Source organism: Helianthus annuus, chromosome 15 (genome assembly GCF_002127325.2).
Source record: "Helianthus annuus cultivar XRQ/B chromosome 15, HanXRQr2.0-SUNRISE, whole genome shotgun sequence".
In the NCBI taxonomy this organism is placed as follows: Eukaryota; Viridiplantae; Streptophyta; class Magnoliopsida; order Asterales; family Asteraceae; genus Helianthus; species Helianthus annuus.
Window position 1 is genome coordinate 69,466,173 of NC_035447.2, and position 19,007 is coordinate 69,485,179.

Below are 19,007 nucleotides of genomic sequence, written 5' to 3' on the forward strand. Positions count from 1 at the left end.
ATTTTGCAACTTCATTCAACCACGTTCTTCTTCCTTCTCTTTTTCTTTCCTCTCTCTCTCCATCAATGACAACATCATTCTCCTAGATATCACCACACTTCGGAGTAATATGTCGCCAATCTTGTGCATGGACGCTCCACTATCAACAATCCTAAAACTATCAATAGTTCCTCCTGGAACATCCTGCACACTCATTCAGAGATTAGTTGGAGAGGGGGACCCAAGCCTTCACAGACTTGGGTCGTCCGTCATCATCGAGAATTATAACATCCATTTCCCGATGATTCGGAATTGATGTAGCTCCCCCTGAAACAATTACCGGTTTTGGTATCCAAATCTGTTTCTGTTTTTCATGTTTAACATCCGATTTAACAGATTTTGTTTGGATGACCTCCGGTTTTAAAACTTTTTCAACTTCTTTTCTTTGTTTCCTTTTCTGTTTCTTTTCTCGTTGTTTAACAAGACGAGGGTCCTGTTTTGGTGAAACAGATCTTTTATGGTAATTGTTACCATGGGGGGCATCAATTTTTGACTTTCTCTTGGTGAGATATGGACAATTCTTAATGATGTGTCCATACTCGCAGCATTCAAAGCATGATCTCCGCTCAACAAACCTTGGAGTATCATAACTGCAATAGCTGGATGATAAACTTCGTGATCTTGAGGTACTTGGTCCTATATCACAACCGTTTGTGTGTTGTGTATAGTTGTTTTGACTGTTTCTTTTCAAAATTTTACTTTGTTTAACAAAATCCTTATTGGATTTGTTTTTGGAAGTATCAATTTTATCAGTCCCTCTTGATTTCACGAAGTTTATCTTCCGATCCTTTTTCTTGCTTTCGCCCTGTTTGCCTTTTCTATTCTCTTGGGCGGCATGATTTTGTTCACGGGGATCATCAACCTTTGCTTTCAACTTATGAAGATATGGACAATTTCGAATTATATGTCCAATTGTACCACATTCAAAACACATTCTCCTCTCTACAAACCTCGGAGAAACGTGTTGATGACCCGACTGAGAACCAGAGACTGAACTTTGTGATTTAGATGTGCTAGGACCTAAGTCACATCCATTTGTGTGTTGGGTGTAATTGTTTTCATCATTTCGCTTTAAAATTCTAACTTGTTTTATAAAATCAATGTTAGATTTATTTTGAAATGTTTCCAGTTTGTCCGTACCCTTTGATTCAACAAAGTTCACCTTCTGTTCTCCTTTCTTGACAGGAGCTCTTTTGTTTTGCACCCTTTGAACCTTAGGTTGCTCAACCTTAGATTGTGGAATTTTAGGTTGTGCAGCCTTGGGTTTAGGAGCTTTAGACTGTTCAACCTTAGGTTGTTGAGCCTTAGGTTGTGCAGTTTTAAGCTGCTGTACTTTTGGTGCTTGAGCCTTTTGAGCTTTCTTTTCCTGTACCTTCCCTTTACCCTTTTCAGAATTCACTTGTTGTTTTCGCTCAGCTGACAGTTTTTGATTTCCGTATTGTTTTCTAATCATTTCACACGGAACAGGTTCACATTGAGTGACCGTTATTTTGTTACCTTTGTTTCCCAAAAACTTGTCAGTTCTTCCTTCAAAAATTTTCTCAATGAACTCTTGATTTACGTTTTTGATTGGAAAATCTTTGTCAGAATAGATTTTACTGTCTCCCTTGAGCGTATACAACAAGTTATTCTTTTCAATGCTAGGTACATTGGGCTTCATTGCCTTTGGTGTGTCAATCTTACTTGGTTTCACCGGGGGATCACACAAGATGTGATTCTCAATTGGAATTTCAGGTGCAACCAAGTTAGATTGTGGTTTCTCATTTTCTTCAGATTCATCGTCTGAAGAATCAGCATCCTCAATGATCGGAGGACTCTGTTCCTTAACAGACGATGAAGTTTCAACCTTTTCAGACTCAGACTGCCCTGAGGATGATGCACCTGCTTTGAACCCAAGGCCTACTGCAAAATCATCGAGATTAAGTGGCACTGTAGGTTCAAACCGGGGCATCTCCTCGTGATCAGGCATCTTGGAATAGTTATGATTCATTGGAGGAGGACATGATTTGAATCCTACCCCAGTGAATTTCTCATCCTTCTTCTTCTTTTGCACATCAATAATGTGATCTAAAACATAGCGGGAATTGGAATAACTTTCCAATTTCTGCTTGATTGTTTCACATTCACACTTTGCTGTGGCCAGCTCAACCATCTGTTGCTCAATTGTGTCAATTAAGTTGTTATTAGCATATTGTTTTCTTAAAACAGCCTTTTGAAGTTCAGAAACATCATGCTTTAGTGACTTAATTGTTTCTTTAAACTCCTTTTCATTTTTGGTTAAAAAGAAGTTAGCTTCAGATGCTTTAGCAAGATCCACAATCAATTGTTGATTGTGTTGCAGTGTAATTTCAAGCTTACTTTCCTTTTCTGCATAATCTAAGCATTTCGCACATTCAACAACAGCAGAAATAGAATCAGGTTTAGAATCACATACCTGACTGGAATCACTCTCAGGTGTTGACTTTTCTGTATCAGAATTAATAACCTCCCTTGATGATTCACATTCAGATCCATTCTCGCTTGAACTTGAAGTTGTATCACCGTCAACTGAAGTTGAGACATCTTCATCTGAACTTCTGTCATGTTCAGAACTGTCATCATTTCCTGAGGATTCACCATTGCTTGCATCTTTGACAATTTCAGCATACAACGCCGATTTTGTCTGACTACTGTTCTTTGGATCAAGAGATGATGATTCTACAGTAGAACGATGGTGTTGTAAACCAACTGGGGTTAATGGATTTCCATACAAGTCTTTGGTTGTAGCCGGCTTTACAGGAACTTGTATTGGATTACCAAAACAATCTGTTGTTATTTTCGGTTCACTTTGCCTTTGATTTGTAACAGATGCCCACTGATTTGCAGATATCATGGCAGTTGAACGTGGGGTAATAGCCTGCATCCAAGCATTCTTGAAATCTTGATCAGATTGAGAAGTAGATGATTGCGTATTAGATGAATACGGATTCAAAGACCATGCGGATGGATCCCATTGACCGTTTATTCCCATTTCTGCAGTTATTCGAGATGGTGTGGGAGATTCGGCCCTTGATGGAAATACAATTTGTACACGTGTAAAATTTGTACACGTGTATTTAATGATCAACCGAAAGATCACACGAAAGATAAACACCAAACCGGTCTAGAAAGATGATCTTTCGCAAGTTGATTTTCTAAACGTGGGCTTTGCAAAACAAATAACCAAAATTATTGGCTACTTGAGCGGTGCACAACAATCAACAACCAAACGGAATACAATGATTTTAATTTAAGCACATGGGGTGTTGGAAATTTTCTTGAACATCAATCAAACAAATGATAGTGCTTTTGGGCGGTGATCACAAGAACCAATAAAATGTATTGGTCACTTTGGAGGTGCTTTGGCCGTGAACACAAACAACAAAAACAACAAAATTTATTGTTACTTGGGTCGGTGAACCTTGGGCAGTGAACCTAACAACAAAAGTCAACAAAATGTATTTGATTTCTTGGGCTTTGGAATTTGTCTTGAATCCAACAGCAAACAACAAGTGTCTTGGCTTATCGGGGCGGTGCTTAGGGCCGATAACCCAGACAACAAATAACCCAAAGGTTAATTAATGGGTGTCTTGGGCCGATAACAAAGAGCAAACATCCAAGCCTTTTATTGGTCTATTGGGCGGTGGTCAACAACAGCAAACAACAAAAAGATCAATTAGTGGTCAAATAGGGCGGTTCCCCAATCAACAATTAAATAGTCCCTTTGGGCGGTTCCTTGGGCCTTGAACACACACACAACAAATAACAACACTTAGTGGTCAATTGGGCGGTTATCACACACCAACAAATATCTTATCCTTCGATATTGTATGATGATAGAAATTATTTAATTTCTAGTGAGGGGGCGGCGCACAACAAGAACATGCAACTGAATTTTAGTGGTCACTTGGGCGGTTCACAACACCCAACGGAATGCAGTGCTTCAGTTTTTTTTTTTTTTTTTTTTTTATTTTCTTGAGCGGTGGCCGTATACACACTGATCAACAATCAAACAAAGTTCATTGGTTGGCTTGGGCGGTGCCTTGTACGGATCACAAGCAAAAGTCAACAAAGTTTATTTGTTTTCTTGGGCAGTGGAATGGTCAGTCAACCTTGGGAGGTGCACCACTAACAACAAATATCTATATCCTTCGAAGTTTAGCTTGATCTTTCGACAAACAAAAATGACCCTTCGAATTGTTTGGGTTGACCCTTCGACACTGTGAATATCCTTCGAGATTTTAGCTTGATCTTTCGAGACAAAAGGTGGTTGACCCTTCGAAACAGTTGATCTTTCGAACTATGAAGATATCTTTCGAAGTATGAAGATATCAAGAATCTTCAAGAACACAGCAAGAACACGGAGACTGGGTTTTCCAGATCTGACGAAAAAACAACCCAAGACTTGAACAAAAACACCCGGTTTTAAACAAGGTAAAGAGCCTTAGCTCTGATACCACTTGTAGGTCCCTCTTCGGAGGATGACGAACCTCAAACCTTGTTATACAAACCCACTAGCGAGTGCGGAATCCAAGCTAGCAAGCAAACCGGGTTGAGACAAGCACAAACACAAACACACAAGGATTCACCGATTAACACCACTGTATTAATACGAATGAAGGTTCCGGTTACAAGCACAATGTTTACAAATCTAACTTGCAAACTCTCTAGTGTGTGTGTGTGTGTTTGGATAGATACTCTCAAGCTCTCTCTATGTGTACATCTATCTCACAAGCCTCTCAAGTCCCTTTTCTTGTCTAACTAAACACAACACACTACATGGGTATTTATACCCACACACAGCAGGTCTGGTCAAAGGATTAGACAGACTGTCCGAAGGACTATCTGTCGACCACTGTTGCCATCGAAGGATCCATATATACTTCGAAGGATAGCATATCCTTCGAAGTCCATCAGTATCCTTCGTGGTTAATCTTTCGAGCCAATCGAAGGATAGACATAATCCTTCGATTGCTCATCCTTCGACTCAGACACTTCACATAATATATTTCTAACTGTTGGGCCAAGTCAAACCAGGAGGACGGTTGACTTGGTCAACTTACAACACTAACACGGACATCGTTTACATCTCGACCGAATACAGACAAAGTACAGACACAAGTGCATCAACATTGTTAAATTATAATTTTATTTTCACAACCATGGAACAAAAGTTATATGTTGTTTATATAGCCTTACATAACTTTTCTTTCGACAATAAAACTTCATTAAAACAATTTCTGACCCAAACGGGTAAAAGGCCAAACAAAATAACACCCCCGACTCAAACGGGCAAAGGGCAAAATTACAACATATACATAGGATATTTACACCACTCGTTCCAACTGATATATTTACCTGAAGATCTATTTTTAACCCACCCAAAACCTCTCGACTTAATCTCTACCATAATATCTTGCGGACTTCTCATTATCTTATTGAAGACCAACTAGTTCCTACATTTCCAAATACACCCACACGAAATAATAACTAGCCCCAGGATAATCTTTTTTGCTTTCTTTCCAACCTGAATAGAATTATAAATATCTGTTAAATCTTTGAAATCAAAAGCGTAGATCGGGGGAATGTTGCCCCACGCACTGACAGCCGCCCACACCCTACTAGCCACCGAACAAGCCGTGAATAAATGATTCATCGTTTCCTCATATTCGTCGCGGAAAGGGCACATAACCGAAGTAATGTCCACGTTCCTTCTTCCATTATATTACATTTGAGGGGTACCCATTTGCACCAATCCAAGTTAGGGAGATGGCTATTTCCCCTATTTGCGATTAACGCCTTTTCACTGAATTCACCGAGAAACCTTCCTGATTGTCAACATTCCAAACCACAGGTCCTTATCATTAGACAATCTCACCATGTTGATAGCGTCTTGACGTTCCTGTCATTACTTAAGCTCGGTATCAGACTCGGGTTGTCTAGTCCAACTCCAAGAATAGCCACCATTTCCATGATCCGTATCAATCATGTCCGAAACCCTGCACGTTTTACACAAATCTAAAGCAAACAGATGTGGCCATTTTTCCATAAAAGGAAGATCGCCCAATCAGGTGTATATCCAACTGACACACTCTAATGACTCACTACGATACTTACAATGACCCAATACTTTACTAAACGATGAATTCATTGAGTCATGGACTCCTTGAAAAATGGAAATGGAAATGTCACGTATCACTAATCTTTGCAACTATCTTTCTTAAAAGTTGAGAAGTTTTATTAATTTGCTTTATGAAGTTTTATTAATTTGCTTTATAAACAAACTGAAGCTGAGAAGTTTTATTAATTTGCTTTACAAATTACAAACAAACCAAAACATAAACAGCCCATTATCTATATATATTAATTCATAATATTGAGAGGAATAGTGATTTTTTTTGTCTTTTATGGTTTGTCTTGTGTGTGTGTTTTTATAATAAAACTTTGATTTTTTTATAATTTTGCCACAAAAATTAAATGAATTTATTTTTTTTTTTGTTACTTTTGTTTTATGTTTTTTTTTATTTGGTTGAAGTTCGGTTGGTATTTAGCACTGTGTTTGGTGGTCATATTTAGTCCCTTACGTTTTTTTACCCCCTCGACTTCTAATACGTGTCGGTATAAATTCTATTTTGACTACATTTTATGTCATGTGAGTCACTTGGTGCTAGAAACTCGTGTTTTTATTTTATGTTTTTCCTGGTTTGGTCGTCGTTTGGTTGCTACTTAACATGGTTTTATATCTCCCTACAATGCTGGTAGCACGGTTTTACGCCGCTCACCGCAACGCTCGAGAGCTAAGACTAGTTTAATTTAATTTACATTGTTTAGACCTTGATCTTGACTCACTCAAATCCAATGGAACACAGAAAATGCTACAAAAACCAACGTCATGTCTCCTTTATACCACTTTTCTCCACCTCCTGCATCATATTAATCCTATTAATCGTGGTCACCACCCCGCCGCTGGTCAATTTGTTCACGCGTGAATCTTATCACGCATAAGTTTTTCACGCGTTGAACTTTCAAAAATTGGAACGTTGTGTGGGTTGTTGACCGTTAAATGTTACCGTTTCAAATTAAAAAAAAAAAAAAAAAAACTTAAACAATCTATATATAACACACTTTCTTCCCATTTCACCCACACAAAAAATACATATCACACATTCTACATATTTCACAAATGGATTTTCCTACATCTTCGACGTTTCCGATGGACAACGATAGCGATAGCCAATCGTCTTCCGACAATGAGACGGTTGAATTTTTCGAGTCGGTGTATAACGAACTTGAAGCAAGTTCGAGCCGCCCAAAGAAGAAAATGGTGGATCGTAATCGTATACATGCCAACGAAGTGTTAATGAACAATTATTTTGTGGAGAATCCGGTCTACAATGCCAAAACGTTTAGAGATCGGTTTCGTTTACCAAAAGATTTATTTTTAAAGATTGTTGGAGACATCAAAGCAACTGAAGAATGATTTCAAGAACGTTACGACGGGAGGGGCAAACGAAGTTTCACGCCGATACAAAAATGCTCGTCCGCCATTCACCAACTAGCAACAGGTCACCCTCCCGATCAATTTGATGAATACTTAGCTATGTCGGACAAAACTTTACGTGAATGTCTGTAATTTTTTTGTAACGCGATCATTAAATTGTATGGTAAAGAGTTTTTACGTAAACTGACGAGACACGACATCTCACGTATTTACGCCGCACATGAGGCTAGATGGCATTTTCCAGGGATGCTCGGTAGCATTGATTGTACACATATCGAATGGAGAAATTGTCCAGGAGAGTTGTGAGGGGCGTATGTTAGGGGTGACGTCAAAAAACCAATCATCATACTTGAAGCGGTGACGTCGAATAATTTTTGGTTTTTGCATTCATATTTTGGTGTTCCAGGTTAAAACAACGACATCAATGTTTTTCACACGTCGTCGTTGTTTCAAACCGTAACGGATGGTACCGCACCCTTCTGTCCATTCTATGTTAACGGAAGATATTACAGACGAGGTTTTCTTCTTGTCGATTGAAAGTCTTGACGCCTTCGTTCTATAAGGAATATGTTGTCAATCAATAGCCAAGTATTAGAAGATTGTGGATGAGGTTCCCGTAAATGAATCAGATTTGTCCTTCAACCTTAATTTCGAGGAAGATGATACCTTTCACACATAAGGAAAACAACTCTCAAACCTCAACAATGAGACAACACACTAACCAATAGTAGCTTGTCCCTGAAAATAATCCACCTTAACAATAATGTACTAAGTAAAATGATGGAAAAACTACTTATAACTTCACAACTTTAAATACTAGCCTCAACCTCGACAATTACCAAGTATAATCAAACAAATATAAAAATCAAATGAGATACAACTCCATTAATGCTACGTAAAACTAGCCACCAACCCTTTATGCATAAACTTTAAACTCGCATATTCTTGAACTTTAACGTAATCCATAAAACACACTTCTTAAACACGCAATCTCAGAACCCCCACACGTTGATTCAAACCTTCCCCGTTTAACCAAGCATGTTCACAGATCCAACCCGAACCTAAGTACCTAACTAACACCCGTCTACAACAAAACCTTTAGACCATATATTATAACTCCCAATACCTTGAGGGGCCATAACACCACTTTCTCAAAACCTTCCAAAGATAAGATAATAATCTCATATCACCTTCCTTATCTACCCATCTCCTTCATCGTCTTCCACCATAACCACCACCATGGCTTCCTCTCTCACTTCCTCTCTCTCCTCCACCTTCTCCACCCTCTCTCTCCGCCGCTTCTCTCTCCTCCCCACCCACCATCACCCCACCTCTCTCTCCCTCTCAAAACCCCTCAATTTCCCCTCAATCAAAACCCAAGCAACCGACATTGACACCACATTCTTCGACAACGTTGACCCAGATGAAATCACCACCTTTGACCCGCCGGAAAAGCCCGACGACTTCGTTGCTCCGCCGTCGTTCGACGAGGGCCCGCAGGAGACTGAAGAACAGATCGCTAGAGCGTATGAGGAGCTTTACGGACCCGCGTATAGTGGTGAAAGTGTGTTGGGGAATGATGTTTATGTGATGGATTCGAAGGTTAAGAAGACGAGTGCATTTGGGAAAGTGAAGAAAGATAAAGTTAGAGATGGGTTTGAAGAGAGAGTTGTTCAGGTGAGTTAAAGTTTCGATTTTGACTTTGACTTTTGGGTCAATGGTGGTTCTTGAATTGCATTGTTTGGTAAGTAGGGTTTTGTTTGAAGTATGGGGGGTTTGAATTGCATTTTGGTTGTTGAATGGCATTGTTTGGTAAGTGGGTTTTATTTGAATTTGAGAAATTGAGGGGTTTGGGATGTGTTTTGACTTTTTGGTCAACGATGGTTTTTGAATTACATTGTTTGATAAGTAGGGTTATGTTTGGATTTGAGAAATGTTGATTGCATTGGTTATGGTGACATGTGTTGCAAGTAGATAAATGTTGGGTTGATATAGTTTGTTACCTATTTGACATCATTTTTTGCATTTTTAGAATAAGTGGGTTGACCACAATTGTCAAAGGGAACAATTTGATTGTTTTTGCTTCTGCATTATCTTGAAGAAGAAGAAAAAGGCTATGACTTTATGTTATGCTAGTGATTGAAGCTTTCCTGATGAACTAACTACCTTTGTCACATTAGATGTATGTTTTGAATTTCAAATAGTTCTAGCAATGCTTATTTGACTATTTGTCCATCCAGATGTAGTAGCCCTGTGACCTTGGTTTTAAAAGGCGTGTGGCAATCGGAAAAACGCCTCAAGACCTTTGAGTTGGCCTCTCATGTACATATGGGTAGAAACGAGACCAATGTATGGTCTTGAGGAGGCTGATATGTACATAGAGCAACGCTCCCTGTACGCGAAGCTCACGCCTCACACCCCCGGCTTTGGGGACCTAAACGCCTCGAAGTGCCTTGCGCCTTTTAAAACCAAACCTATGACTTTTGACTCCTCGATCTAAATAGTATTTCATTCTAGCAGTTTTATCAAAGGGGTAACTTTGTAGAATAGTAACCAAGTTTTAAAAGTGTTCCAATTAGGTCACTCAAGTTTCAAAAGTGTTTCAATCAGGTCACTCAACATTCATTTTTCATTAAAATTAAGGGTCTTTTCATCCATTTCATAAGTAACCATGGTGATGTGGATTTTTGTTTCTTTTTTCTCTTTTATTTGATGGTAACTTTGAGTGATGACGTGAATTGTAACTTGTTTTTTTAATTTTTAATGTAATTAAAGTATTTTTATTTTTAATAAATATAATTTCATATATTAGAATAATCCGATCCCAACATCTTATTCTTCATTTTTTTCTTGACACATAGAAAAAAGGACATGACTCGATTTGAATGTTAAGTTATCTAATTGGGACAAAAACGATACGAGTGACCTAATTAGAACACTTTTGAAACTTGGTTACTATTCTGTGACATATTCCCTTTATCAAACAACTCTTAGTTCTTTAGGTCACTTTTTGAGATCTTGAAATGGGTCTTGAGCTAATCCTGATTGCAACTTAGCTTAAAACTAGTTTCAATGATTTCTAGTTCCTCCTAGTGACGGGTGATCAATTCAAAAGCTATATATGACACTAGTTTTTAAATCTTTGTTCATTTAGATGTTTGATTAAACGGCTAATGCTGCAGGTAAGAAGGGTGACAAAGGTGGTGAAAGGTGGTAAGCAATTGCATTTTAGGGCAGTAGTGGTGGTTGGTGACAAGAAAGGGCAAGTTGGTGTCGGAGTGGGTAAAGCTAAAGAGGTGGTTGCCGCCGTTCAGAAATCTGCCACCAATGCACGCAGGAATATAATCACTGTTCCTATGACCAAATACTTGACCTTTCCTCACAGGTAATATGATTCAAGTTTTCAAGTATGTTTTATGCATTTACTAGGTTATAACCCCGTGTATTACAAGGGGTTGAATAAATAAATTTTATATACTAAATAATAAAACAATATATCTTTAAAAATCTCATTTATTATACGGGTTGAATAAATATAATTTTATATATTAAATAATAAAAAGTTATATCTATAAGAACCATATTGTACGGGTTTAATAAATGTAATTGTATATACCAAATAAAAAAGTTATATCTTTAAAACCACGTGTATTACATGGGTTGAATAAATGTACAATTGTTTACCAAATAATAAAATAATACATCTTTAAAAAACCTCATTTATAACACGGGTTGAATAAATGTAATTTTATATACCAAATAATAAAAAAAAATACATCTTTAAAAATATGCGCATTACACGGTTTGAATAAATGTAATTTTCTGTACTAAATAATAAAAAATATATATCCTTAAAAAACCTCGTGTATTGTATGAATTGAATAAATCTAATTTTATATCTGTACTAAATAATAAAAAGTTTCGTAAAATCTATTTGATACCAAACTAAACAAAACGTTCAAATATAATTAATTCAAATAAATAATATTATAAATGAGAAGGAGATTAAACTAAATAATAATTAGAGTTAATTGCCAAAATCGTCCATGAGGTTTGGGCATGTTTGTCATTTTCGTCCAAAATGATTTTTTTACCAAATAGCCCCCCACGTTATTTCATTACGTACAGGTCGATACATAAAAGGTTTCGTTGAAGGGCATATAGTGATGGGTACTGGTCAATACATCTTAGTTTTATATCTATTTATGAGCATCACACGGTGGAGGTGAGTAACGGTGTGAGTTGTAGTTGATGGTTTGCTTTGAAGGTTGTTGACAGAGACAACAGAGGGTGATGGTTTTAGGTTTAAAAAGAAATTACATTTTAGGCCCTGTACTTGTGAAATTTCAAAAAAAAAAAAAACCTCATCAAACGATTGTGTCTAACCCAGTTAGGCATTTGGATGAAAATGACAAAAAGTTACAAACGTGGGGGGCTATGTGGTACAAAAAAGTCATTTTGGACGAAAATGGCAAACATGCCCAAACCTCAGGAATGATTTTGGCAATTAACTCTAATAATTATCCATAAGATATTAAAATAATAATATTTAGTAGGAGGATTATCTATAATATAAGATATCAAACTAAATAATATTTAGTAGGAGGGTTATCTATAATTAATTAGAAGAGATTAAATTAAAATTATAATTATCTATAAGAGATTGTCTAATATGATGACATGTGTCCAAAAGTTGGTTTCTTTTATTATATAGTATAGATTAGCAAGTCAACTCATGAGTTAAGTACTTGAACATGCACTGCAGTAGCCTGTCACTTGTGCCAAGAGTTATTCGGTTTTGTGTTTCTATTCCTGTGCGATTTTTTCTTCAAGTTACGGTCAAATGTGAGCAGAGTAGCCGAACCATAACTGAAATAACTGAACCGATTGAGAAACCGATGGTTCGGTTATGGTTATTCCATAACAAGTTTTTATGATTCAGTTATGGTTAATATGCAATCATAAAATTGCTACCTCAAATGGAATTCTGGTACCTTTTTATGAAATTGGATGCGTTTAAATTAAATTAAAAAATTGTATATGTTAGAGGTGGTAGTAATATGGACAAGTTTTGTAACAGGTCAAAATGGATAATTTTAGTCTAGATCAAAACGGGTTGTCCAGTCAAACCGCCAATATTTCATTTTTTCTTCAATAAATGTTTTAGTGTTAATATGATTACAAAAAAATATATTATTACAATGTAAGCTACTTTTTTAAATAAACAATTCAAGACTTTGTAAACATTTGAATTTCGAATACATTTGGGACACAACATAATTTTTTTCTTACCCAAATTGACCAGTTTTTGGGTAAATGGGTTGGGATCTTGACCTTGCATCCACTTGTGTTAAGGGATAGTTTTAGAGTTTTGACACATTATTGTTGCAAAAAGTGCACATATTTTTGTTAATTTCATTTGATTATTCATCTAGCATATGTATATTCCGATTATTAACATCACAAACAAAGAATTTAATTGCTGGATTCGGCTTATTGATACTTTTCAATCGCAGGTCCGATGGAGACTATGGTGCAGCCAAGGTGATGCTAAGACCAGCATCTCCAGGTACGGGTGTGATTGCAGGTGGTGCGGTTAGAATCGTGTTAGAAATGGCGGGTGTTGAAAATGCTTTGGGGAAACAACTCGGAAGCAACAATGCCCTTAACAATGCTAGAGCAACTGTCGTGGCGGTTCAACAAATGAGACAGTTTAGTGAAGTTTCTCGTGATCGTGGGATCCCGATGGAAGAACTCTGGAAATGATCAAAACAAATGTGTAGAAATATACAATTTGTATTGTTTTTTGTAAAATGTTATTATTCCGAGTTCGGTTTTTTTTTAGCGTCGGAAGTTTCTGTTGTTATCAATAACAATGGTACTGGCTGATATCTTTCGAGTTTGCAATGTTGAATATCTTTTCATGTCGGAGCTTCATAAATGGTACTAAAGTATTTTTTTCTATGTTTTACGTTTCGATTTAATTTCTCAGAAACGAGCGTGCGTGATTCAATGATTTTACGTCTGCTTTTCGCTCGACGTTATTTTTTCCCGTTTTTATTTATTTTGTTTTTACGAGTTTTTCCGGTGTTGGCGGTCGCTGACAATGGTATAGTATTGCTACTACTTAACACAATTTTATGACAACCGCTGCAACGCAGGGGCTTAATACTAGTTAGATATTTAAACAATACTAAAAAAATTAAATAAAACATTATCCTATATATTAATAAACCAACCTTGTGAATAGTACAAATAGTCTGCATATGTTTTTATATAAATACATATTTCTTTCATAATTTCATACATTTGGGCATTTGAAGAAGTGGTTGGCATAGCCCTTTTCAACTCAAAGGCGCCGGTTCGAGCCCTTTTTCTGTTTTTGACTGCCGTTTTTTAATATGCCTCGCCCTTCTCAAAAGAGATGCAGAGACAAAAGGAAAAGAAACAAATCCGAAGATATAGAGAGACATTCGGGAGCCGGCGAGTTCCCGGCAACCTACCCACGACGCGTGCTCGCCTCCCACCAACAGAACTGAAGTCGTTGAGTCTGCGGTTTTCCGGTGAAGATTCGAGGGTTCCGAGGTGGTAGTGGCGAGTTCCGACGAGTCTACGGTTCCGCCTCTTCCTTTACCGTTCCAGATTTCATGACAACCTGTGTGGATTGAAGTAATTTACTGAAATTAGGGTTTGATAATTTCTTATCATTGTTCTTAGAGTAAATTACAAGTTTTGTCCTTTATGTTTGTACCAAATTACAGGCGGTGTCCTTTGTCTTTAAATTTGACGAGTTTTGTCCTTAACATTTCAAAATCCTGCACGTTATGTCCTTTAGCTCTAACTCAATCAGATTTTTTTGTTAAATATGGTCATGTGACTTGCACATGAGGGCATATTTGTCATTTCACCTTTCCATGGGCTATTTTGCAAAAAAAAAACTTTTATTAAGGCCATTTTGTATAAAACTTAAAAATAAAACAATAAATACACCTATCTTCTCTCTCTAACCTGAAACCCTCTCTATCTCCTCTCTCTAACAACAGATATAGGTGGGTGAAAAATCATGAATTAAAGAAAACGATGTCACTGTCTTCATCCTCCATTTCAACATTGTCAGCATAAGAAGCTCCATCTTTTGAATGGTTTTTGCTTCAAATACATATTTTTATTCACAAACCTGCAGAACATCCATATTCTCAACATCAAAACCAATTTAGTTTGACTGTGCTAAAAAGTCAACATTTTTTATGAAATTAAGAAGCTGAACCTTTAAATCAAGAATGTGAGGAACTTTAGTCTCTTCCATTTTGGATACAAGTGATAAGGTTACAGCTAGCAATTGCATCATCCAATCTTTGTCTTTCTGTTTATTAAATAGCAAATTACAATTAAAAATTTAGTCAATGAACAATTGATATCATAAAATTTTTCTCAAAAAACAAGCAAAAAAAATGTGAAATAAATACTTACAGGAAATTCAGCTTACAAGCAAAAAAATGTGAAATAACATGATGTAGATGAACATACCTTAAAAATCCAATCATCTGCTTGTTGTCTAGCAACCATATCCAACTTTAAAATCCAATCATCTGCTTGTTGTCTAGCAACCATATCCAACTTCCCACTTCTCAACTTATTCAAATAATCAAACCCCACAAACTTTTCACATTCTTTCTCAATCAACAAACACAAACACTCATCACTTTACACAGGAAGATCAAGATTAAGTCAATAACACAACATTCTGTTTCAAGATTCTTAATAAAACACTGATTTTTTACTACTAATTAACTTATTCCCACAACCCTATAACCCAACATCAAACTCCCCTGCTTTTCCGATCTGTCCAATCCACCGTCACCTGACGGCGGCGGCGGTAGGTGCGTTTGTCCGGCGTTTTCTGACGAAACCCTAGGTGCGGAGGCAGGTGCGTTTGTCCGGAGGCGACGACGGGAGGAGGTAGGTGCGTTTGTCCGGCGGCGGCTGACGAAACCCTAGGTGCGGAGGTAGGTGTGTTTGTCCGGCGGCAGCGACAGGAGAAAGGGTGACCGGTGGCAGCGTGGTGGTGTGCTCTGAAGGTTAGAGAAAGAAAGCGTAGGCTGGAGAGAGAGGCAGAGAGTTTACAAGTTTTTTTTAATTATATATTTTTTCATTATATTACATAATAGTCCCTAGACAATAACCATTTACACAATAGTCCACATAATGGTGAAAAGACAAACATGCCCTCATGTGCAAGTCACATGACCATATTTAACATAAAAATCTGACTAAGTTAGGGCTAAAGGACATAACGTGCAAGATTTTGAAACATTAAGGACAAAACTCATCAAATTTAAAGACAAAGGACACCGCCTGCAATCTGGTACAAACATAAAGGACAAACTTGTAATTTACTCTTGTTCTTATTATACGAACAAACATGCTAACTGTAAGAGGAGATGAGAAAGGATAAGAATCATGTTCACTTCTCAACGGTGATTCTCAGGTGTAATATGGTCTGATTAGTCTCACACTGTCGTCATCGGTTTTACAGTCGAACCCTAGCTGCCGGAAAAGTGATTCCGGTGCTGAAGAAACCTGCTAACTGTAAGAGGAGATGAAAAAGAATGTGTAGGAGATGGAGAAGCGCTCGGAAGCAAGGTCCAGAGAAAGCAAGATTGTGGGGAGAAGATGAAAGCTGAGCATCGGATGGGAGATGAGGTACAATATGTTTCGGATTTTGTGTTTCATATTTGTTTTGAATATTGGTCAAAGTTAATCAGACCATCAACTCAATACTCACAAAATTGCTAGAAAATCAAATTTGTCTCTTCATGTATGATTTGGTTTCCTCTCATCGCTTACGTTTCGTGTGTGTACAGGTGGAAGTTATTATTGCTTTTTTTCGAGGTCAAAACATCTAAAATGGTGTTGTACAAAAGAGGCAGCTTGTCGAATCCCAGATCCCTAATTTCCAGTTTCGCAACTCGGAGGTACGATTTGTCTATTTGTTATGAATCCTTGAGATATGGTCTACTTTAATTGCAAGTGCTTCGTTTAGCAAATTTGTTGCATCATGGAATACAAATACAATTACTGGGAAAGTGGGAAGTATTAGCGATAGGGGTATGTTATTCTCATGTTTGTCTTTATTGCACATGAAGTACTTATTGTTTTAGTCATCTTAATTTGTTTAGATGAAACTGATTTGTGATAACATTACTTTGAAGCCATATTTACGTGTGAATTGATTTGTGGGCGTGCTATTCTGTATCTTAAACTTGAGAATCACTATTGTAAGAGTGGTAGAAGAGATAAAAAAAAAGTGCAGCTATTTTTTACCAAAACTGGTATAAAATGCCCCTGCACATGTGAAAAAAAAAAAAGATAAAATGCAGCTGTAAATGTTATAAAAGAGACATGCGTGATTGGGCAGCTCCACCGGACCGAGTTTTTAACCCATTAGAACCCGTCTTTTCTGTTATTTTGGTTGTTTCCGTTGATTCATTATGAAATTAATCTTATCTTAGGTTGTTATTGTTAAGTTATTGTGTTTATCTAAATTTGATAAGTTTTAATCTGGTGAGAATGAGAATTGTGATGTTGGAAATTCAGTTTTATACGACGAATCATTATTGATATAGTTGCTAATTTTCTTTGAAATTTATTTTGAGAGGTGACTTATTTATATGCGAAGGTGCATGAGCTACATAGAAGTGCCATCTTACAAATTAATGTATTTTTCAGGAATTTTTAGTAACTTTATTCTCTATTTACAACCGTGATGTTGTATTGGTGAAGGAAACATTGATTATGGTTGGATAGGCATATAAGTGATTGCATTGGCTTTAAAATATTTGCTTTTTGAAGGCTTGAGAACTGTATTGTATGGATAATTCTGATGTACCTAGAACCAAAGACCTTCCAGTTATGCCCTTCTTGATATCCCGATCCCCGGTAAGATATTTGCTTTTTGAGGACCTGGAAACTATATTGTTTAACATGAATTTATAAATCGGCTACAGGAAGCATACCCACTGAATCGTTGTCCGGCAAAGCTTCTACGAACATCATCTGCAAATTGTTCCATCGCCGATTTGTATTTGCTTTTGCCGCATCTATCGAACCGGTAGCTTTTGCAGGTAGGTCGTTTATTTTCCTTTGGGTCTTTGTCGTGGATTTTTCTTTAGTTTGGATGATGAATTTTTGTTTGAGATCATGACTGTTTTACATTCAGAGACTTCACCCAAATTTCATCTACCCACACCGCCGGTAATCATCATCGTCATACATCGTTGGGTATGTGTTGTTGTGACAAGCCGATAGCGGCGTATGACGATGGAGGCTTCTGATCGTCATTATAGTGGTGGGTGTGTACAACTGTCGTGGTCGACCTACAGCCTTTTTGGTGTGGCTGCTATGCGCCCGTCCACGGGTAAAAAACAACTTCAATATCTCTGGTAATAGGTTTGACGTTGGTGTTTTCATTAGATTCTTGGTTTTTTGTCTCTCTCTATCGCTCTAAAAACTTATATATCTATATTTATGTGAATTAATATTTGGTATTAATGTTATATAACTTACAGATTGAACGTGGGCGTCAAGAAAGTGGAGCTTCTCTATCAAAGGGTTGTGGGAACAATGAAGATTAAGGGTACAAAAGTCCTTACCTTTGGCATCAAATTTTTCTCTAATCCATCATCAGAGTTGCATAGCAATGCAACTGGAAAAGGTAAGTTTGGAATGGTAGAAATGTGAAATGGTTGTGGGTTTAGGGTTGTGAATAATGAAGATTGAGGGTGGATTAAAACTAAGATACCTGCTTAAAGACAAGGCCCCAGTTTAGACCGTGGGGGAATTTTTTGCATAAATAGGTGGTTTGAACCACAAAAGAGTGTTATTAGGTGGGTTTGAATTATGTTTTCATATTTAGGTAGGTTGTGAAACCATACAGCGACCTTCATGAACTTTTCTGCACAAAATCAGAGTTTCTGCAAAAAGCTGCACAAAATGTTAAACATCGCAGAATGATACAGCGACCTTGTGAAGGTCGCTGTTTGAAGTACCAAGCTTTGTGAAGGTCGCTGTTTGAAGTACCAAGCTTTGTGAAGGTCGCAGAATGATATTGCAATGTTATTGAAGGTCACAGTTTCATGTAGCAATGTTATATAAAGTCGCAGAATCATGTAGCAATGTTATTGAAGGTCGCAGTTTGATGTAACAATGTTATTGAAGGTCGCATTTTCATATGAAAATCTTATAAAAAGTCGCTGAATCATGTTACAATGTTATTGAAGGTCTCTGAATCATATTGCAAGCTTATTGAAGATCGCAATATGGTGTCACAATCTTTGTAAATAACGACAATCTTTGCAGAATTTACATGCAGCTTTCGTTTGCTAGTGTAATAGGTGACTGTTTGAGCTCTTTGTCCTTTTCCTGCATGAAATGTGAGTGGTTAAATGTA

General features: G+C 37.1%; 1 protein-coding gene and 2 long non-coding RNA genes across 3 annotated transcripts; 2 read left to right on the forward strand and 1 right to left on the reverse strand.

The window, feature by feature from the left end:
• The first annotated feature begins 8,763 nt into the window (after positions 1 to 8,763).
• On the forward strand, positions 8,764 to 13,522 carry LOC110878197 (30S ribosomal protein S5, chloroplastic). Its single transcript, XM_022126464.2, has 3 exons — positions 8,764 to 9,235; positions 10,741 to 10,943; positions 13,075 to 13,522. Exons 1-3 carry the CDS (start codon positions 8,798 to 8,800, stop codon positions 13,322 to 13,324), a joined length of 891 nt encoding a protein of 296 aa, XP_021982156.1. The 5' UTR covers positions 8,764 to 8,797; the 3' UTR covers positions 13,325 to 13,522.
• Positions 13,523 to 14,379: 857 nt separating this feature from the next.
• LOC110878198 lies at positions 14,380 to 15,670 on the reverse strand. The gene is made up of 3 exons (XR_002557690.2): positions 15,086 to 15,670; positions 14,826 to 14,921; positions 14,380 to 14,735 (listed from the first exon to the last, which is right to left on the reverse strand). It is a non-coding gene; the product is annotated as an uncharacterized LOC110878198 (long non-coding RNA).
• A 1,731-nt stretch (positions 15,671 to 17,401) lies between these two features.
• On the forward strand, positions 17,402 to 18,318 carry LOC110874521. The gene is made up of 3 exons (XR_004880922.1): positions 17,402 to 17,682; positions 17,778 to 17,975; positions 18,127 to 18,318. It is a non-coding gene; the product is annotated as an uncharacterized LOC110874521 (long non-coding RNA).
• Positions 18,319 to 19,007: the final 689 nt, after the last annotated feature.

Coding starts and splice junctions, on each gene's coding strand:
- LOC110878197 (XM_022126464.2), top strand. CDS start 8,798: ATGGCTTCCTCTCTCACTTCCTCTCTCTCCTCCACCTTCTCCACCCTC. Junction 9,236..10,740: donor TTGAAGAGAGAGTTGTTCAG/GTGAGTTAAAGT, acceptor CTAATGCTGCAG/GTAAGAAGGGTGACAAAGGT. Junction 10,944..13,074: donor TACTTGACCTTTCCTCACAG/GTAATATGATTC, acceptor TTTCAATCGCAG/GTCCGATGGAGACTATGGTG.